General features: G+C 35.4%; 1 protein-coding gene across 3 annotated transcripts in view; it reads left to right on the top strand.

Annotated features, from left to right (window-relative positions):
* SNX13 (sorting nexin 13) overlaps positions 1-22,645 on the top strand; it is a 45,519-nt gene that overhangs the window by 7,829 nt on the left and 15,045 nt on the right. The window contains exons 3-18 of one of the 3 annotated variants that reach the window (XM_062616518.1): positions 797-886; positions 1,269-1,390; positions 3,681-3,802; positions 3,956-4,051; positions 4,753-4,841; positions 5,222-5,319; positions 7,310-7,406; positions 7,709-7,847; positions 8,267-8,355; positions 9,551-9,650; positions 11,303-11,496; positions 13,003-13,107; positions 13,656-13,788; positions 14,499-14,536; positions 17,630-17,699; positions 20,661-20,833. In XM_062616518.1, coding sequence (XP_062472502.1) covers positions 809-886; positions 1,269-1,390; positions 3,681-3,802; positions 3,956-4,051; positions 4,753-4,841; positions 5,222-5,319; positions 7,310-7,406; positions 7,709-7,847; positions 8,267-8,355; positions 9,551-9,650; positions 11,303-11,496; positions 13,003-13,107; positions 13,656-13,788; positions 14,499-14,536; positions 17,630-17,699; positions 20,661-20,833 — 1,743 coding nt within the window. In that variant the 5' untranslated portion in view covers positions 797-808. Of the gene's footprint in view, positions 1-796; positions 887-1,268; positions 1,391-3,680; positions 3,803-3,949; positions 4,052-4,752; positions 4,842-5,221; positions 5,320-7,309; positions 7,407-7,708; positions 7,848-8,266; positions 8,356-9,550; positions 9,651-11,302; positions 11,497-13,002; positions 13,108-13,655; positions 13,789-14,498; positions 14,537-17,629; positions 17,700-20,660; positions 20,834-22,645 lie in introns of all 3 variants that reach the window. The other 2 variants (XM_062616539.1, XM_062616528.1) reach the window with 2 other exon arrangements.

The following is a 22,645-nucleotide window of genomic DNA, read 5'->3' as shown; positions in this document are numbered from 1 at the left end:
ATAGCTTGATTTATTTTGAGTAATAGTGCGACCTATTTAATCATTATTTCTGTGAAAATAAAGGGATTTATTGCAGATTTCTTCTTAAGTTTATAGATTGACACTGCATTAATCCACTTAGAGAAGCACTGATAAAGGGTATTTTTCAGTGTGTCACTTGCAAAAAGTCTGCTCTGATGAAGTTGTTATTGGAGTTAACTGCTCTGAGTTGCATGTCCTGCTATAAGAGAATTTTTTACCCCACCATCAGTTACATTTTAAAGACTCATCTGCCAAGTAGTGATGGTACGAAAGAGTGATTTTTCTTCTGGCATATTCAGTAAACTGAAATGGATGAAGAAATTGAGAGGCAAAAACCCCAAACAACTGAACAATTGTATTATTTCCTTCTGATTTAGTATTTTAGCAAGCTTGCTCCTTTACAGTAAACAGGTAAGAAGTAGGTTTTCAAGTTAGTTCCTCACCATTATTTACTATATAGTGATATTGTTGCTCAGAGAGGTGGTAGATGTCCCATCCCTGGAAACATTCAAGATGATATTGGACAGGACTCTCAGCGACCTGATCTAATTGATGATGTCCTTGCTCATTGCATTTGGTTGGACTAGATGATTTTTATCTCTTCCAACTCAAGCCATTCTATAATGCTATGATTATATCTTTATTACTCTCTACATTTCATGTTATCATAAAGTCATTACTGGAAGTGTGTACATATGTATATATCATGAACAGTAGAGCTGATTCTTAATTATAGATAAAACCTGTAGAGTTACATTTCCTAATCTCTTTCAAGTGCATAGAAGAAATGAAACGCGAAGCCAGACCAATTAAGATTGACAGAAGACTGACAGGTGCGAATATAATTGATGAGCCTTTGCAGCAGGTAAGTTTGGTTTAGTTTGGTTTGTTTTTGTTTTGTTTTGTTGGGGTTTTTGTTGTTCTTTTGTTTGGTTGGTTTTTTTTGTTGGTTTTTTTTTTTAGGGGAGGTGTTTGTTTTTTTGGTTTTGGTTGTGTTTCCCCCCCGCCCCCAGTAGTGACTGTGTGGTATCCAAGTACTTGAGATACAAATACAAGTTGAGAAATTCTATTATATTTAAGAGTATTATGCGAGTTGCATTGTTTCACTCACAGTTTCATAAGGGTAGGGGGTTGTATGGTTCACTATGTTTTAATATGGTTGCTGTTGTATTATCAGGCACAAGAAGCTATTTTTTGTTGTCTTGTGTTCATTAGTTCATCTTCATTTTTTTCTTTTCTGATTTCAGGTAATCCAGTTTTCTCTGAGAGACTATGTGCAGTATTGGTATTACACGCTAAGTGATGATGAATCGTTCCTTCTGGAAATCAGGCAGGCTCTTCAGTATGCACTTGTTCAGTTTTCTGCCAGGTAAGATTATCTGTATTTATGTCAATACACTGCCTAAACAAGTGGACACATACCTCTGTGGGATGTATGGTAGAAGATATGGTTGAGTTTATCTATTAGCTAGTTTAGAGCATTTTATAGAATATGTAAAATTTTAAGATCATAATCTAAGAACTACAGTCTTCTGCTCGTCCCTTAAAGAATGAATGGAGATGATCCTTGTAGTCATGGTCTTTTTCAAAATTTAGATGTCTGAAATTAGTGAATATTTTTTTTTTTTTTCCTGCAACTTAAGCATGGAGTTGCAGGAATCTTCACCTTTTTGTATGCAGGTTTGTTTCATAAACAGCAGGGCTATTCCAAAGGTAAGTCAATAAGTGAAATATGCCTTTAATTCAAACATCTCTATCAGCTCTGATAACTTTTTTAAAGTGGCAGTGGCATTACTCCTCAATATATAAGAACAATAAGTATTTTTAAAGGAATGGTAGTCTGGGGAACAAAATGATATGACATGTATGTAAACGATTTTTTTCAATCAGGGTTGATTCAGAAGAAATGGATAGTTTGTTAATTGTCCAATGTTTTTTCTGCTATTTAAGTAAGTAGTAGGAAGTCAGAAAATTCATCTGGGAAATTATTTATCATCTTTAGTGTGACTTATTTCTCAGCCCAAGTACCACATGCCTTTTTATCTGTCTACACGTTTGTTAGGTTTGATTTCAGGTATTCATCCACTGTGCTGATCGTTGTCTGTTTTCTCTTCAGAAGTGTTTGTGGGTCACCTAAATGTAATAAACTTAGCAATTTTGACGAGTTGCTGTTCCTCCCTCTGTTACTTGAAAATATAAATCACTGTGCATTTCTGGCAAGGTCTGAAACAGAGAGCTAGGTTTAAGCTTGAAAAAAATTATTACAATAAAATCTTACTGATTGAGAAATAATGGAAAACCTTGGAAATAGCGAAAGCTAGGCTAAATAAAATGTACATTGCAGCAAGCAATCCAGTGCTTGCATGAAATGGACCAGGCTTTAGTGTTTTTGTCTATTTGTTAGAGTTACTTCATTGAACAGGATCAAGCACTGGGTTTGTGTCAAAGCAGGTCAAGTTATAGCAAATTTGATTTTATTTTTTTTCCCCTACAGTACTATAGCTCTTCAAAAATAGCTACTTGTTCTGTGCAGTTGTATTGTTCTGTACAATGGGTTTCACAGGGCTGCAGCAGTTGCTGTTATTAAGAAAAAATGATGTAGTGCAATGACTGTGGTTGGATAGAGCTGTAGTAGTCTTAGTACCATCATCTGGGTATATTTCATATACCCAGTGAGCTTCCAGAGAGAATGAATGCAGTGGGATATTGGGGGGGGGTTTTTTGGTGTTTGTTTCCCTTGTTAGTTATGCCTTTGGGAGATTGATGTAATGCTGCCACCTAGTGCTGTTGTGTGTTTCATTGACTGTGTGGATGGTTTGGATTGACTGCCCTTTGGGACATCTCTGCTTCTTATTTCCCCATCTAGATTTTGCAGTAGGCTTCCCTCTCTTCCAGAGCTCCTTATCCTATTCTCTGTTTTTAAGGTGAGGGTGAGAACACAGAAAAGGAAGTGTTGTAGAAGGATTCTGCTATAACAAAGTAGAAGTCAGGTGGAATATTCAGTGGAATCCTTAATGCAGAGTAAAGCCATCAGTAACGTCAAGCTTTGTTAGCCTTTTCATTTTGTCTAGTAAGGCATGAACATCATCGGAATCTCTCTGTATCTTCTTCATACCACTGAGGAAATAGTTATATGAAGATCTAACTGTGACTATTCTCTTACAACTAACCTGTGTGCATTGTTGGAGATTAACAAAAATTACCCCTTACACAAGCTTGTGGAACCAGTTGTTGATAATACTAGGTCACTTGTAGTTTCAAGAGAAACATGTGTTTTTTCACTCATGTGTACTGCAAATTCAGAAGACAACTATTTTGTTTCAGTGCCTTCCAAAACAATAGGAAGTACAGTTGAAAAAGACCTGGGGAGTATTGTAGTTTTAGGTTGTAGACTGTTTACATCAAGATTTTTTGTTCCAGATACTAAAGTTGACCTTAAAAGTAATTCAAGCATAAATATTAATATGGTGCGAGAGTGGTATTTTACAATATTTGATTTGTCTTGAGTGGATAGGCAATTGGGAAACAGATTTATTTATTTGCTTTTCCATGTTTACTATCTGTGTGCCTCTTGGCAGGGAGGAAGGGCAAGTAGAAATTTATTATTCTTTGTGTTCAGGATAAAGAAATTAATTTTCATGCATGTCCTTTTCCAATAGGTCAAAGGAAACAGACTGGCAGCCTTATTTCACTACACGACTTGTTGATGACTTTGGCACTCATCTTCGAGTTTTCAGAAAAGCTCAGCAAAGAATAGCAGAGAAAGGCGATCAGATGAAAGGTAACGTAATGACGTAAAGATGTTTTTTATTTAAGTCTGAGTAGGCAGGTGTCTTACATGTATGAAATACAGTTAGCTTTATAATTCAGGTTTACTCTCAAGTTTCTAGTCTTTACAAAAAAGTATGTTTCTTTTTATTTTGTATAGATCAAGCTGAGGAACTTGTAGATACATTCTTTGAGGTTGAAGTGGAAATGGAAAAAGAAGTCTGTCGTGATCTAGTCTGCACTTCTCCCAAAGATGAAGAAGGTCTCTCAATATTACCTTCTGTACTTGCTTTTAGTATAGCAGACTAAACGAAAACACTTAACAGTTGTGTTCACAATATGAAATATACTGAAATCTTAACATGTGACTTTCAAAGTGTGATTATCTACTTTACATGTATATTTTATATTTCCTAATTTGTTTTATAATTTGTACATATTAATGCTATAAATTATAAAGAGGTATGTATGTATGTAGCTACTCTTCATTGAGAAAATTTTAATATAGAAATATGTTAGAGATAAATATGATAGATAGAAATATGCCTGAGAGGCAGTGGATAGCTTTGTGTATTCTCACTGTCTTTTGTTAAATCTGCCTTCCTTATTGCTACTCTGTAATCTTCATTTAAAAAAATTAGTTATCTTTATAAAGTGTGAAGGAGGGGGAGAATCATCTCCATATGTTAAATAAGAAAAAAACATTAGAGTTAATTTTTGCTTTTTTGAGTTTGGTTTTCTTTTGCCTAGGTTTTGAGACCAAGACCTGTCTCAGATCAACATCAGTGCAATTTATATTCAGTCTGAAAGTTGTTACTGTGATACTTGGACTTTAAGAATATATATGACTGAATATTTGAATTTAATTTTAAGGATTTATCTGTTGGTTTTTATGATATCAGATAAGATGTGAAACAAAATAATATAACATTGTGCTGAGTGTTTCTTGTTCTCCCTCCCTAGGATTCCTAAGGGATCTGTGTGAGGTTTTACTGTATATATTGCTACCTCCTGGAGACTTCCAGAACAAGATCATGCGATACTTTGTCAGGGTAAGTGTGTTCCAATTCTTTGGTTTAGTGTCATGAAAAGAAATAAATTATATGAACTGCGGTTCTTATTTTGTAAAAATGATCTAATAGGTTATTTTAAATGCAGTACAATCTTGATACACATTGAATATCAGGGAAGTGTTTATGAAATGTTTTTGAAGTTCCTTTTACCTTTAGCAACATTAAAGAAGCTTAATAAGATGGATGTTGTTTTTCTTGAAGTATTAATGTTACCTATTGTTACTTGGAACAGGGAGTGCTAGTGCCTACTGAATGTTTTAATGATTTTTTTGTTTAGTCTCTACACAAGCTACACTGTTGCAGTTATATTAGCTTTATGAATAAATGTATAAAATGAGTTGTTATATTTTGTTTTTCAGGAAATCCTCTCCCGAGGAATTCTTCTTCCATTAATAAACCAGCTCAGTGATCCTGATTATATTAATCAGTATGTCATATGGATGGTAAGATTTATAATGTTTAAAATGAGAGATATTTCCAGACTATTTTCATATAGAGCTTTACTTGTGTTCCATGTAATCATGGCAGATAGATATCTGGTAGAAAAGTTATCAGTGGATATATCGGCTGGGATGGTGAACTTAACAGTTGCTATGTTAAAATATATTTATATATTGTTATAAAAATATATATGTATGTATACACACACATTCACACTATGTGTGTATTATCTGTATATGGTTGCGGTGGTCAGGCAGAAGTTGCCTGGCTGAGGACAGATAAATGACAGTGCAAAGCTGAGTCTCCTGTTGGGTTTACTTAGCTGTTCAGGAAGTGTGGCAGTAACTGTGGAAGTTTTTTTCCTTGACTATTTTTACAATGTGTCCTTTTAAAGCTTAAGAGGCCTCCAGGATGACAAGGAGTGAGATGGGTTTTTTTTTGCTTCTGCTAAGGAATCTCAGGGTAATTGGTTTAGGGGTATTTGTGGAAATGGTTAATAAATTAACTGAGTGGGAAGAAATTAAGTCTTTACTTTGATATCTCTCCAGTGCACCTGCAACCCCCTACTCCAACATTTAAAAGTAGTACTGTAAAATTAACATAAATAGAATATTCACACTTTTTAATTCATATTACTGAATTTTTTGCAGAGCAAGTTAAAACTTAGTTATATCTCCCCCCCACACACACACTTTTATTTGTATATTTTAGTCTCGTAGAGTGTGTTCAATTACTATGCTGAAAACCAAAGCGTATGAAACTATGCTGAAATTTGGATTTCAGTGTAAAAGTTCTTATGCATTGAATGAACTGAGGTGTATGTGTATAATGTTCCTTTCATTCCAGCCACTTCAATTTCATGTAAAAGTTTGCATGCTGCTTTTCTGCAGCAACCTAGCTTTAATAAGAGCAAACACCGCTGCTCATATGGACTAAGCTTTTCAATTTTTGTTTCCCCTTTCCTCCTACGCATGTTCTTTATTTGTAACTTAGCCTCATTCTTTATTTACTGAGCACTGCCCCCAGCTGCATCCAAAGATAGAATTCTGAGGTTTTTTTATAAAGCTTTCTGTTATGCTGGTGATGTCCCAAATACTAATTTTCATAATTGCTTTCTGAGACACAGAAGTAAATGTGCTGGGGGAAAGATAAGGAAGAATTAATGCTTTCAAAAATTTAATAGAAGTCTTACGAAGTAAAGATTGCAGCAGAATTTAAGGTCAGAAGTAGGGATGACTGAAATAAATTCTAGCTTCTTTTGGAACCTGTGACATAAAATCAGATTTGAATGAATATATTCAGTTTCTGAAAGTAAGAAGTTTAATTTCATGTTTCTAGGCACCCTACAGTTTGATACTATTTATCTTGCAGTAAAATTAAAAGTTAATCTCAACTTGTCTCCCTTCAGTGTGAAATTCAAGTTTCTACAAAATGTTTGAATTTCAAGTATTGCTTGTACTATTCAAAATCTAGTAAGATTTTCCATTAGATTAGATCAAAGGTATCTAGTCTTCATTCTTTGTGCTCTGTGCAACTTGTGTCAGTGCACTTCTGCAATACAGGCCAAGAACTGCATTTTCATAGCAAAACAAGTGTTTATAAAAGATGTGGGTAATGTGACTTTTTGTGGCTTTGGATGATAAAGACAGCCCTAGAACTCAACCCTCTGCACCTGCATGCAGATACTATAAAGCTTCCAGCCTTTCCCTGATCTCTACATTGCATTCACAACACCGTTTCCAGTGACCCTGGTGGCACAGCAGGCTTTCTCAACTTGCACAAACTCCTTTTGAGTCTCTTGAGCAGGTTCCATCTATGCCAACAGTGGAAAAACAGTACGTATTGAGATACCCTTTGTCAATACTATTAAGCTATCTGAATTAGGGTTTCAGAGAGGGTATTTATTAATTCAGTAATTTCCTTTTTTATCTTCCTTTTTTTTTTCCCAGTAGGTTATGGTTACATTGTAGAATGTTTTCATTCTTTTTGTAATTCTGTATCTTAAGAAACCATTACACTGGGACATGTACACTTGCAGGGGACCTTGGCAAAGCTGGAACCTTTTCAGTGGTCTCACCAGTTTCTGCCTGCTTAGCTAAGGAGGTGGGTAATAGCAGAAGTTTGATGGGGTTTTGGACAAGATCATCAAGTAGGCTGATGAATTTCCGTATGTCTTTGTACTTCTTGAAAACAGAAAATTATGGCGTGAAATAGGTTTTGACTGCAAATGCTGCTTCTTCCTCAGTCCGTATAAAAATTTATTACCAAAAGGAAGGTTTAGAAGTAGCAAAGTGTTTTCAAAATGATGCTTTGCAGTGCTGTATCAGAATAATTCACTTAATGAAAAATCATGTCCTGCTTTTAGTTGTATTACATTATTTATACTATAAAACTTTCTGTTTCAGATTCGTGATTCCAACTGTAATTATGAGGCCTTTATGAATATTATTAAATTAAGTGATAATATAGGAGAGTTGGAAGCAGTGAAAGATAAAGCAAGTGAAGAACTTCAGTATCTCCGATCTCTAGATACAGCAGGAGATGGTTAGTGCTATATTTTCAAAATATGAAATGGAGATGCCAACATGATTTTGTGCTTATTGGGTTGGGATTTTGGGTGTTTGTTTTTTGGTTTGTTTTCTTTTCTTTTTAATACATAGACTGACTGGTTAGGTATGTATACTTCCCATTGAATTGCAAGTTGCCTGACTGGTGGTTTTGGATTTCAGTAATACTTTAGTATTGGTAGTCAGTTAACAGTTAATCCAAAAAAGGAAAAAGAATATTTATTCTTGTTCACTTTTATCAGTAAGGTATTAAAACTGAAAAAAATCCTCTTCTCTTCAAAGCCAGTGTGTTTTATATGTGGTGTTTCACTTTTTGTATGGTATTTTTACAGCATTTCAGAAAAAGAGTTTATTTACTCATCTGCATTGCTTAATCCTCTTTGTTTTTGCTTTCAGATATCAACACTATAAAAAATCAAATAAACAGTTTATTATATGTTATTAAAGTATGTGATTCAAGAATTCAGAGGTTGCAGTCAGGAAAAGTAAGTGTTTATGAATTTTTTAGTTCCGAAAGACTAAAGTTTCAAGTGACTTGCAACTTCAGTCTGGTTTTCAATTCTTGTGTTTTGAAACACAACTTGAAGCATGCAGTTATAGCCAATGCATTATAAAACTATATATATATATATATATATATATATATATATATATATATATAGACACTATAGTTTGTGTGGTATTTGCAGTTTAAGTACTGAAAAAATTTCTAGAGGTTAAAAAATTCAGAGGTTTTTTTGATTCTGGCTTAGGTAGTTTAAATATGTCAGTACATCTTAAACTGTTCTTACCCTCTCAATGCAGGAGTTACACCAAAATGTTATGTAAATGCAAAGCATCTTTGTATTTATACACCTAGATTCAATTCTTTTTTTGCTGCTCCAGTGCATACCTTGTGGGCTTCAAGCTCATTACTTTTTGGCAAATCTCTCTCTTCCTGCTGATTAATGTACCTCTCACTGATTATTTCACAACAACCTGTAGACTCAATGTATTGCCTTTAATTAGACATATTTACCTGTTTTTTTTCAATGAAAAGCCTAAGGCAAACTGGAGTTTAAGTTTGTGAACCTCATGTTATTTTGCTTTCTTATTTTATATATCGTTTCATATTTTAAGGTTGGCAAAGTCCGTATGTTTCACTTTTCTTGGTTTCTTGACTCTATTAATTGGACCTACATGTGGCTCCAAGATAATGTTAATCTGGTGTATATTGACTGTTAACATGATTAAGTTTTCTACAACTGGACCCAGAATCATTACTGTACCATGATGTTACATTAATGGAAGAAAGTTGGACAGAGATTAAATTATGGTGACCTGTACTCCATTAAATACCAAAATTAGTTCACCCTGTTAATTAATTTTCGCACTACTGTTACTGTTGATGAAGGATTTGTAGTTAATTTGATCTAGATAGTATTACATAAACAGCAGTGTTTAAAACCAGTTTCCCATTTAGCAGAAATAATCCATGTTGACAGCAAATAATTATGATAACATGACCTTACAGTCTTGATCTTCACTTACTAGTGATTGTGAAAGTAACCATGGAGAGGCTGCTTTATTATCTATATTGTAAATTATTTTTTATTACCTCTGCCTTGTGGCAAGTAGAAGTTTTAAAAGCTAATTAAAAAAAAAATAAAGCCTATGAACCCACTGAACTGTGTCTTACAGGAAATAGATACTGTGAAGCTGGCAGCAAACTTTGGAAAACTTTGCACAGTCCCTCTGGACCATATTCTGGTAGACAATGTTGCACTACAATTTTTTATGGGTAAGTGGTAATTTCTCAGATTTATTATTATATTTGTAAAGAATATGCTAACTCACAGGACTGTTCACTCATAGTCACTAAATACAGATGTCTGAGAGCTGAATGTGTATAAGCCCCTTGCCAGAGGGAACTGAAACGTTTTTTGCAAATCAATCTATAGTAACTGTTCAGAACACCACAAGAACTTGTATCAAGCTTGTTTGAATACTGATCTCCCTGTAAGACTATTCTTGCAGTGTTTCGTGGTCTGTCACTTCAAGTTTTGTTCTGTTTAGGACAGAATCTTTGCAAGAATTGCTTGTAAGTTTATAATTGAAATGACCAAAACTTACCACAGTCATAAACCTTTTGCTGGTCTCACTGAAGCTATTGGAACTAATGGTTATAGACGCTAGATTGAAGCTTAGAAGATTGTAAGGCTACTGAAGGTTGTCTGTTTGAGAAGCTAAAATAGAGCATTAATTTATTTACTACTTAAGGTTTATCCTATAATCAAGAAATTGATAGATGGATTAAAGATGTATAACTAATTTTTAATACTTTCTAATGTTTATCTTCTGTGCATTAATTGGGCTGCTAATGTCATTACCAAGAATATCTGTCAGTTTTCGTGGTGGTGATAATCCTTTTAATGCAATAGAGGAAAATACAGCAGAGAGGAAGAAGTTCAGGAGGTTCCTGGAATGTGTGGAAGATAACTTCTTGACACAGCTGTTGAGGGAGCCAACTAGGGAAGGGGCTTCCCACTGGACCTGTTGTTTGCAAACAGAGAAGGTCATATGATGGTTGGAAGCTGTCTTGGCCATAGCTGTCATGAAATGATAGTTTTCAGTTCTTGGCGCAGTAAGGATGGGGGGTTAGCAGAAGGTACCATCTTGGCCTTCTGAAGGGCAGACTTTGGCCTGTTTAAGGGGCTGGTTGACAAGCGTCCATTGGGAGGCAGTCCTGGAGGGCAAAGAAGTCCAGGAAGGCTGGGCACTCTTCAAGGTGTCTTGAAGGCACCAGAATAGGCCGTTCGCATGTGCCAGCAGACAAGGTGGTGGGTGTTGGTCTCTTCTCTGAAGTAACAAGTAATAGGACAAGAGCAAATGGCCTCGAGTTGTGCCAAGGGAGGTTTAGATTGGATATTAGGAAAAACGTTTCACTGAAAGCATTGTCAGTTGTTGGAACAGCCCAGGGAAGTGGTTGAGTCTCCATCCCTGGAGTTATTTAAAAAAACATGTAAATGTGGCACCTAGTGACAAGTTTTAGTGGTGCAATTAGTGGTGTTGGACTCTGATTTTAAAGGTATCTTCCAGCCTAAGTGATTCTATGATTCTGTGCGCATGACCTATTAGAATTTAAGTTTGAACTTCTTCTCATCTTCTGTCACACTGTAAAAGTCTGTTATAACCACACAGTAACGTTGGATTCGCTTTTTACACATGCGTTTTAGGACTCTGTGCTTAATTCCTAGACTTTGCTCCCAACTTCGTTTACTGATTATCACCAGTATGTATGTAGTACATTTTATTTTTTGACTCTAGATGAGAGTCAGATGTTCTGAATGCATAACCAGAACCTGAAGTTCAGTATGTAGTTAACATCATAGAGAATTCTTATTTTAAGATGCACAAGAATACCTATGATTGTGTGGTGGCTGTTTTCTGTAGATTACATGCAGCAGACTGGTGGCCAAGCACATCTGTTTTTCTGGATGACAGTGGAAGGATACAGGGTTACGGCCCAGCAACAGCTGGAGGTACTTCAAAGCCGGCAGAAAGATGGAAAACATCAGACTAATCAAACCAAGGGTCTATTAAGAGCAGCTGCATTTGGAGTTTATGAGCAATATTTATCAGAAAAGGTAGGAATAACTTCTGCATTGTTTGTAATTTATTCTTTATGCAGATGCTTCCTTGGTAGTTAAGCTATGTTAATGTGAAATGGATGTGATGTAGCACAAGTTGCTTACAGGTTGGCATTTACGCTATTACCTGTGTATCTTCTTCCTCCTTATGTTAAGCACATGTCTTGTTTTCCTCCCCCAGCCCCCTTTGATTTTAAAAAGGCTCAAACTAGCACTGACTATCCTGTCAAATGCACTAAACGTGTTCCTCAGAAGCTGACTTTCTAGAATGGAGAAAAATTAGACAAAATGTAAAGACAGAATAAGAAATTCTGTCCCTCTGTGTATGCTGTCCTTTCCCTTCCTTTTGCTCTGCCCTCCACCCCTGCCTTTAAGAAGAATTGTTTTTTGAAACAACCCAACCCAGTATTTTTACAAACATGGATTAAGAATGGTTTTTCAAATAAAATAACTTCCTGTTCCTCTCTACGATTGTCTGTGTAAGTTGCTCAAATACCACCACTAGGTATCTTTCAATAAGCTAAGCGTGAATGCTTCCAGTAGTCTTGTAGTAAGTGTCTACTATGAAATAAAACACTTGTCAACTTGTGCTAACAAAGTATCTTCGTTCTGAATTTGTGTGTGCATAAAAATCACCTCTCACTCAAAAGTTTCCCTCAACACCTCCCCAGATATCTTGTAATGCATCATTTCTTTAACTTTGGTTTATCACCTCAATAGTCTTACTGACATGGTCATCTGTGTAGAGGTTGCTGTGTTGGGTTTTTGAGCCAACTGAATGCTCACCAGTTTGAAGTCAGAAGCCACCTAACACTAGATCTATTCCAAAGCCAGTGAAGTCAGCCTCTCAGCTGTGCTGTCAAGTGAGCTGCTTTGGGTCTGATTCAGTGCTGGCTCCCTGTCTCCATTACAGAAGATGGGGAAAGTGTGTGAAATGGGGCTCATCTAAAGGAGTGCTTAATGAGCAGTAATTTGAAATGTGTCACCGAGAAATGACTGGGAGTCTGATGGCTGAAACAGTTAGCATGCTGATAGCTGTAGTTGCATAAAAAGCCACCATGATTACAGCTACTGGTAAACTTTCCAGAAAGTGTCAGAGTTGACAAACTGTTAGCCTTTCCTCAGATGTTTGAGGAATTCGTACATCTGCTTTCTGGCTTGTTCTTGATTTCTGAATCTAGCTCTTTCTATTCATAAGTAAGTAAATAAATTCTGGTTTTAGGCCCGAGAAAATCTGGTTTAGACATTGCTTCAAAGTAATATGCATAAATTGGTTTTGAAGTGATTCTTAGTATTTGATCCTGAAACCTCTGAGTTTTAATACCAACTCTGAACTTAATTTTTGGTGGACAAGAGGGTTTACAGTGCTCTTGTGTGTCCTAGAGATACTAATCAAGGAATTCAGTTTACTTAGAAAATTGCAGCATTGTATGGTGTTTTATTTGTGAAAATAGAGGCTTTCTTATTTTTATGCTGCAAAAGTTGATTTAGATCTCTGTGCAGGCATCTCCGAGAGTTAATATTGATGACAACTTAGTAGCAAAACTGGCAGAAACACTGAACCATGAAGATCCAACACCTGAAATCTTTGATGATATTCAGAGAAAGGTATGCTTTATTTATCCTGTATTTCATAGGAACTCTTAAACCTTTTGTGGGGTAGGATTATACTGTATTGGCTGAACTGGAGATTTTCAGGAAAGTAGTATGCAGTGTCTTCCCTCTCTTCCTCTCCCTCTCCTCACCTTGTCCCTCTAAGTGTTTGCAGGTCTACATTTATAGTTTATCAACAAAGAAGGACTCGGAGAGAACCTATTCTGAAGTGGATAAAGGCCAAATATGTTTACAGTGCAATTGGAAAGGTTAAGAAGAGAGGAAGGAAGCATTTAAAGTTCATGTACTGTTGCACTTCCTATCTGTGCATGTCTCACTAGTTAAATATTTTCAGAGACTGTTTTATACTTCTAGCACAGTTAGTTTTCATAACCTTTCGGTTAAGTGTAAGCCTGAATTGAAATTTCACAGACTTGCATTAGGGTTTTAAAGGAAACCCCAGACACACAGAATGCGTAGAAGTTGTTCAAGCAGAACTTAGGAAAGCTTGCCTGATAGAAATAAAAAAGCTGACCTTAGAAATACTTTTTACGTTTAATCAGGTGTATGAATTGATGCTGCGAGATGAAAGATTCTACCCTTCGTTCAAACAGAATGTGTTGTATGTGCGCATGTTAGCTGAGCTGGATATGCTGAAGGATCCTAGTTTCAGAGGGTCAGATGACGGTGAAGGAGGTAAGCTGTATATCTTTAAGAGGGATTTCATTGGACCATTTTTTTAATGCTTTAAAATGAAAATCAGGAAGTTATCCACACTGCTTTTGAGAAGAAGTTCATGTAGTATCACATCTGATTTTTAAATTAATGTTTAAATTAATGTTTCCTTCTCGTGCTGCTTTTGTAAATATTTTTTTTCTGTAGTAACTTTATTATTATCACATTATTTTTTTTTAATCTGTGGTAGTAAGTATGGTGCTAAAGTAAATGTGCAACTTTTTTTTTTTCAGAAATGTTTGAGGTTCTTTTAACATATTGGGTTGTTCTGATACATAACTATATTCATATTCTTCATCTGGAAATAGAAATTGAAAGTACATAGGAGATGGGGCTTTTTAAAGCAATTAAAATAATTCTTCTCATTACCTGAAGTACAAATGTAATGGAAATTCTTTAAGTATTCAACTGATTCCTCAGTGAAGCAATTTCATGTGGTGCTATAAAGTTAAAAGGAATATTCTCCTTAGTATTTATTTCATATCTGTAGCTGTATAAACTTACATGCATTTCCCTTATGCGTCTTTACTGAAATCTTGACATTTTGTGCAAATTCAGTTGTCCGCTATTTGCCATAATGTTTTTTGCATTTTTATTTCTTGTATGTGGCCCAATATTGGAGAAAATCTTCTAACCTCTTTTTTTTCTTTCTACTTCCTCACTGCTCACAGAATCATTTAATGGCTCTCCTACTGGCAGCATAAATCTGGTAAGTGTTTGGATTTTTATGGTTTTTTAATGATTAGTTTTTTTCACCCCCAATAGTAGGAAAATTATTATTAAAATAGCTTAAATTATGTATATTTGAGGTTTTACTTCACTGCAGCTTAATTTCTGAAAAAGTTCTTGAATTGAAACACATGTAAGGTATCAATCTGCAAGATAAAACCGTCCCTTTTGTACTTTCCTTTCTTAATGAACTTTTGTATTGTTTCTCACAGAAACAATGTGTAATCTATATTTAATTTATACAAAGCATATTTTCTTATTCCTGCCTTTTTTTTAATAGACATAAATTTGAAGTCAGGTGAAAACAAATCCTTTGAAATTGAGATCTTGATGGATAAAATTCAAATAAACTGTAAAATGAGGCATTTTCTAATCTGACCTTTTTGATGTTCAGTTCTTGGTTTGGTTGTTTTTTGTTTTGCTTTGTGTTTTTTTGGTTTTTAGCAGTTCTTGGCTGAGTCAGTTTGTCAGAATCTTTGTTACCTGAATGAACTTAAAATTTGAAATATGCTTCTGCATTTGCCACTGGTTGGATAAGTATAAAGAGAGCTGTATAATTCTACCAGCCTTTTTCCAAATAACCTGTTCCACATAGATCTCACTAGATTCAAAATGTTTTAAACCAGAAATCAAATGACAGCTATTTAAAAAGGAAAAAATCGTAAAAATTTTGATGTATTTCCTCCCTTTGGTTTTTCAGGTTACATGTAGCTGAGCTATAAGGTACAAAAATCTCAGCTGGGCATATGAGAGTATTTTTCCAAATCTTTCAGTTTTAGGAAGATTTGCAATCTGCATACAATTTCCTGGCTTATGTGATTCACAAGCACTCCCAATTCATTTTTGGAAGATACTGTAGCTCTCTAGCAGTTCCAGTGCATTGGTTAGGTCATGCTTGCATGCAGAGGAAGAGAGTTTATTTTGTAAAGGAACACATTTAACATAAATGTAAACGTGTTTCCCTGTGGGTTGTGGGGTTTGTTTATAATTTTTGTTTTTTGAAGCTGGGATTTTTTTCTGTTCTTTTCCTCTGTTTATATTTTGAAATACAGAGAAAAGGGGAGGTGTTCAGCTGATACAATTTACATAAACTCCTGTTGAATACAGAATGCAGACATAATTTAGCCATATTTTTTGTAAATTGGCATACAACTCTGGTATTTCACGAGAGATTCTTTTAATTGACTTGGCTTTTAAAAAGATCTTTCAGATGTCTCAAGTACTTTTTCAAGAATGTTCTGACATGGAAGTCATGTTTTATGGATGGGGTTTGGTCATTGCAGTGGCTGCTTTAGCTGGTGGTTATCTGCTGCTTAGTTTCATATGGCCTTTCCAAACTAAGCTGTAAAGTCTTAAAACCTTTATCAAGCACTGTTGCAATGCAAATAGATAATTGCATGTTATAGTTTAAGGCCTTGATTTTTTTTGTTTGTTTGGGGTTTTCTTTGTCATGAATGTATGTTTGCAGAATAGTACATTTATTATTTGTATTAAGAATGAAGAGCATTCTAGCAGAAATGCATAATCCTTTATTTATGCTGAAGAACTTTTGCTTTCTGTAGGCCATATTGTCTATGGTTTTTAGTGCTTTTACAGGTGTTTGAATATGGGTAGATTAGTTTTTCCTGGCTGAATTCGATGTCAAGAACAAATTTCTATACACATAGTTTAGCTCCCTTGTGTTAGTTAGTTATATGAAGAAAAATAGACCTTGGAAAGGTGACTTCGAAGGTCAGGGAATTTCTGTACTTTTAGCTAATGACAGTGTGTTAAATAAGATGGAGTTGTGTGACAGTTTTGCTTTTTAATTAACTTGTGTTCCTGTGAGTATACCAAATGTCGAAGATATTAGGTCATATTAAATAGAAACTGTCTGTTGTGCTATCTGCTCAAGCTTCAACCATTTCATTTACCCATATTAACTGTTGCTGTATAATGCCTTGCCACAGGAGTAATGGTAGTGAGTTGTATCATGAGATACTTGGGAGACTTCTTACTGCAGAATATGTTAAAGCATAGTTAATGGTTTCAGCCCTTTTTAATGACACCATTTATTTAGTGTCTGAACTTTATAGCAGAAATATATTTTCTTTGCCTTCTATAGTGGATGTTTAGCAGAGACTGAGTGGTTGAGGCAGAGAAGAGCTGTTCCCTCCAGACAGCTTGAAAAGGAAGGAGCGGAGTATTATGTTAGGATGTCATGGGGATGATAAAGATTCGGATGAAGAATGAACAAGAGCAGAGTCTTTATAAATAATTTGCTTTCAAGTCCAACCTATCATTTGATTGCAATTCTGTAAGATTTAAGGCAGCAGGAGTTTAGAAACTTGATTAATGCCTATTGAAGTTTTAATTTGACATAAGTTTTTCACCCAATAATCTTGCAGAGCTTTATCATGTTAAATCTTAGTAGTCAGATGTATTAGTTTGAAATAATAGCAAAGCTACTCTAAAAGACCCATTGGGCTTCTTTTGGTCCCAGCAGTTACTGAACAGGGAGTCAGGGCATTAGCCAGCTGAAGATGTACCTGTTCATTTTTTATGAGGGAAAATATTTGAGAAAAGCTGTATTTTTTTTTACATGCAGCAGAGAAATCTGAATGGTTTTAGTGCACTGTAACTTTTGTGTAGTGCTGTCACTTAATTAAAAGAAAACAAAAGTGTATAAAGATAAACCCAAAAGATCTGTTATACAACATCTGTAGCTGCAGTGGTCTGGGTTACATTGTTTGCTTTGAGGTTTTTTTTCATACACTGTAAAAGACTATTTGAAGCTGTACTTCTATTAGAGTTGAGGTATCAAGTGAAAGTGGCAAATGTTAGAATGGTCAGAAAATTGTGAAACTGGTAGGGGAAATGAAGGGCTCTACACTCTTAAGTAGAAGAAAGGCTTTAGTAACCAGGCAATACAAACACATTGTTACAGTGCATTAAGCTATTCTATTAGTGTAGTGAACTGAAAACTTGAAAATTAAATGGACCTATCAAAAAGCCTCTCTCAAATGAGATGTATCTGTGATCTTACTCTGTCTTGCCTATTTCTTCCTTTTCCTCTCTGTCCCCCACCCCACAGTCCTTAGATGACCTTTCAAATGTCCCTTCTGATGAGACGGTTCAGCTTCATGCATACATCTCAGATACTGGTAAGTGAATCTGTTATTCACTTATATAAAGAAACCTTACTTGGTTTCTGCCATTTGTTTTACATTTTTTAATATTACAGGCCCTTGGAATCGTAATCCTTTAATTTTTTTAGCCTCATAAAACATTTGAATTAATATTTTCTATGAAGTCCATGTAATAAAAATCCTTATAGAATTGGTGCTGTAGGTCATAGACTATATACCTGTACTTAAAATGTGATTTAATTTTTTATGTTTATGGTAATATTATTTTTCCTGTATCTGGAGAATCATTCATTAAACCTAATATTAAGTGGTATTTATTTTAACAATGATTTAAAGGATAAATTCTGAAAGCCATTTTTGTTTTTCTAGTTACACAATAATATTTCTTGACTGTTTACTTCTCTTACTAGAATATTTTTCCCTATTTTTTGTGCTTCCTTGTTGGCTTAGCTTAATTTATGGTAGTGACTTCATTCATTACAGTGGTGGCGTTTTTTGGTAGTCTTCCGAAAAAAAATTTCCTAGTAATAAAGTAACTTTTTTCTTTTTTTTTTTTTTTTAGTTACATGAGAAAAAAAATAACAAACTTCTCAAATATTATTTGCAGATAGTCTTGTTATTTGAGATTGCACTAGGTAATTAAATTGTGAATTGATCTTCAGATACTTTTTTTAAAGTAATAATTTTAAAGTAAAAAATTTTTAAAAGGCAAAAGTTAAAAATTAGAAGTTTGCGGTTTTATTAAAATGGCGTGTAATATTTTTTTCCAGAATTAAACTTAGATGTTTCATTGTTTTGATCTAAGAAAGAAGTTAAACTTGGAACCACACAAATTACGTTAAATTTATAGTCTTAACGGCAGTGTGTGTATTGATAACTGTTAGCTTGAACCTGTGAATCTGTAATATTCCGGTTGAACCAGGGGTATGTACAGGACATGTTCTTCCTCTTCACCTCATGTTTGAACAAGAAATATGAGTACCTGCTTTCTGATCGCTACAGGCAGTAGGTGTATCTTGCACCTGTGTACAGGCTCCTTTCTTCTGCCTTTCCTCTTCGCTTACTACCCTTTACTGTGCTTGTGGCGTGTATACAAAATCTTCACCATAATCTTTGAGGATTCATCTTGTGTTGCAAAATAAATGCTGATTAAGAGGTTGTGACACAAGGGGTGGTGGGGACAATTTCTTTCTTTCTCTGCCATTCTTGTCCTGAAGGTGCAACTTAGCAATGCCCCTGAGATGTGGTCTGGTGACTGCACAAGAGAGCAGTCAGTGTGGGTTTTAGAGTATAGGGCTTGCTCAGCATATGTGAGGCTGGGATTTTCTGGCTCCATTTCCTGGGCAGTCTTTTGGCAGCAGCCTGACTGCTTGCTCTTTTCTCTTGGGATTCAGCACTCAACGTTCTTCTAGAGGGTAGATGGCAAAGAAAAGCTGCTCCATGCCCACTGTGCACCTTGCTAGTGAGTAATTCTTGCCTTGTCAGCAGCTGCTTCTAAACTGGAGCTGCTCCTTGGCTGCCTAGACCTTGGCATTATACTTGAGAAAAGTCAAGGCTGGACGTTGGAGCTGATGATTTATCAGGAAGTGTATTTTATGGAGTGTGGGGGGCCTTGAAATATCCACAGAACTTGATTAAAACATATTTCATCTAGCCACTGGAAAGTCATGGTTGCTGGGCATTGGCTCAATACTTAGAGGTACAACATATTATCAATTTAAATGATGTGCAGAGTAAACAACATTGGTTCTAGGTTATTCTGTAGATTAAATGAAAGTTTTTGAAACAAATTCTATGCTGGAAGAATTCCATGATGGAGGAATGCCAATGAGAGTTTAAATATTCAATGGAGAAAAAAAGATGCTTGCTTCTCTTTAAGATAGCTGTGTTCTTTCCATTTATAAACTGACTTCTCAATAAAAATTTGTGCATGCATGTGCATGTACACACAGAGAATACATTTTATGTATGTACACACACAGAGAAAGCATGCGTATGTGTGTATATGTAGTTTCTGTTGACTTAAATGCAGGGGGAAGAGGATTTTTTTTAGCTTACAGTTAATAACAAACTTCTGCTGTTAATAAAGTCAGATGCTTACAGCTTGTAAGAGCTGTCTTGTATTTGTAGATTTAGTTTGGTTTTCTTTTGATGGGCAAACATTTGCAATATGATTAGAGTACTTTGCAGGGTGGAATTTCTTTTGATTTCACAGCTGTCTTTCTTCCCTATCTTGAATTCTTCAGGTTAAAATTATTTTTAAATGATATATTCACTATTCCTAAAAGTTAAAATCATAGACTCATAGAATAGTTAGGGTTGGAAAGGACCTTAAGATCATCAAGTTCCAAACCCCTGCCATGGGCAGGGACACCTCACACTAAACCATCTCATCCAAGGCTTTGTCCAACCTGGCCTTGAACACTGGCAGGGATGGAGCATTCACGACCTCCCTGGGCAACCCATTCCAGTGCCTCACCACCCTAACAGGAAAGAATTTCCTCCTCATATCCAATCTAAACTTCCCCTGTTAAAGTTTGAACCCGTTACCTCTTGTCCTGTCACTACAGTCCCTAATGAAGAGTCCCTCCCCAGCATCCCTATAGCCCCCCTTCAGATACTGGAAGGCTGTTCTGAGGTCTCCACGCAGCTTCTCTTCTCCAGGCTGAACAGCCCCAACCTTCTCAGCCTATCTTCATACTGGAGGTGCTCCAGTCCTTTCTATTCTTTTGTTTTGCATGAGAGTGAAACTTGTATAAAGCTACTTAGTCTCTCTATTTAAGTTTACATAATAAGTTTCTGGAAGGTATCTCTTATACAGTGTTTTGCATAAAGGGATGGCTTGCTCTTCTGCTTGCATGTCCATTTTTGTCTTTCAAGTCTGTCATTCCAGACATTCTTTCACTTCACGTTTGTGTCCTTCCGTCTTCCTTCTTTCTGTTTGTTCCTTTTTTGTTTTTGTTTTTAAACTACTAGTCTATGCTGACTCTGACCCATATGCTGTGGCAGGAGTGTGCAATGACCATGGCAAAACATACGCACTGTATGCTATCACAGTCCATCGGAGAAATCCAAACAGCGAAGAGACATGGAAGACATATCGACGCTACAGTGACTTCCATGACTTTCACATGAGGATCACTGAGCAGGTAGTTAATCTCATAAATTCTTTCAAGGTTTCTTTGAAAGGTACTTTTTCTGTGGGATGGCATGGCATGAGTATTGGCTTTCCCGAAGTGATTTAAGATGTGGAGTGAAAGCATTACATTTTTTTTCCATTAAAGATTACCTTTTTTACTGATTATATCATATGTTATTTGTACTGAGCATTTTACAGGTGCATGTTTATATAGTTTAGTACCTGATGGCTATATAATTGCTTTAACAAAAGTAAATGGAACTTAAAATATCTTCCTTCCCTCAGCAGTTGGGTATTTCATTTGATATGTTTGTCACAGAGATTAAGAAATAAAAACTGAGCTTGGGAAATAGGTATTTAGGTTTTAAGTGAAATGCTAAGGATTGGTGGGGTCTCAAAAGGGACAGCTGTTGACAGCTCAGTGTACTGCTAGACATACCTGCCTTTTATTGCTGCAGTTGTATTCTTAGACTCTTTAACTCTCCTAAAATGAAAGACGGAAAAAAATAGAGACTTGAAATTCACCAGCTGGTACAAAGTAAACCTGATGATATGAAAAAGTGTTAAAAAAAGCAGTGCTTTTGGAAGAGGAGGGCGAAATGCTTTTATACCCAGCCTTTGGAGAAGTCAGATTTGACTGCATAATCTTTGAACTAGTCAGAATTGTTGGATTATGTCCCTTTACTGTGTTATTCATAGAGAGGCATAGAGAACAAATTCTGTGCAGGTAAGCTAGCATTATGAAATCACAACAGAAGTAAAAATAGAAAAGACTTTATTGAAAAAAGCGTACATTGTGTTGAATATTTGTATTATAAATGAAGTCTGCTTTGCATTTCTGATTATGTTAGTGTGCTATCACTAAATTCGAAATACCAGTTTTTGTACTCTTCATCAAATGGCCAGTTATGCCTTCCTAGATCTTATAGTGAGTGAATGTTCTGCTGATGTGGGGCAGTTATTTAAAAATGGTCTAGCAAGAAATGACTAGAAAAAATGTCAGAAGCAAAATTTTTCAAAATATAAAAGCTCAGATTTTTTTTGTTGCTAAATCTGATTTCTTTGAATTTACAGAAAATTGAGATGCTATCCTAGAACACAAAAATTGAAAAAAGTAAAGAAATTCCTGTGCTACATTGTGGCATCTTGGAAACTCTTAACAATTTTGCTTTGTTGTAAGAATAAAATAGACATTTCTGCTGAGTTTATAGGCATAGAAATGTCACTGATACACTGAACACCCTTTCTTGTGTGCGTGTCTGAGACATTATGGTGACATATTAAGGGTAAAGGTTTGGATTTTTTTATTTAAAATTAACAAGTAGGGCAGAGGTTATTGTTCTATATTTTTTTCAGAGAAAACAGGTACTTGATCCAAAATGGAATTGAAGTTAGCTGTGTATAGTGTCTGTATGAGCTTTTTGTTCCTTAAAGTACTGAAGACATTCACATCAATTTTTTTAAGTCAGTAATGTAATAAAAATCATTTGGAGTAGCAATCTCTATTTAAAATAGATGCTTTTCTCTGCTTACATTGTTTCTGTTAAGCTACAAGTATCCAAATAAAAACGAGACTGTTTTCTGTTCTGTTATTTCCCCACACGACGTATTTGTTTCTTAAGTTAGAAATTTATTCCTTGGTGCTTCCTACAGGCCATAAATGTTACAAGAGCTTTGTGACCTTCCAAAGTTTAATGCTGTTTTTGCACAAACACAGCTTGCAGGGACTGAATTAAATCGCTCCTTAAATTTGTAATTTTGTGGGCTTCCCTAGGGAGAAAAGGATAAGAACATTTTCCGTTTTTTTTTTCTTAAGGCCTGG

This window comes from Pezoporus occidentalis, unplaced genomic scaffold, assembly GCF_034315485.1.
Source record: "Pezoporus occidentalis ecotype Australia unplaced genomic scaffold, CSIRO_AGI_Poc_V1 ctg103, whole genome shotgun sequence".
Taxonomy (NCBI): Eukaryota; Metazoa; Chordata; class Aves; order Psittaciformes; family Psittacidae; genus Pezoporus; species Pezoporus occidentalis.
The sequence above is the reverse complement of the archived record's forward strand: the minus strand, read 5'-3'. Positions and strand labels throughout refer to the sequence as shown.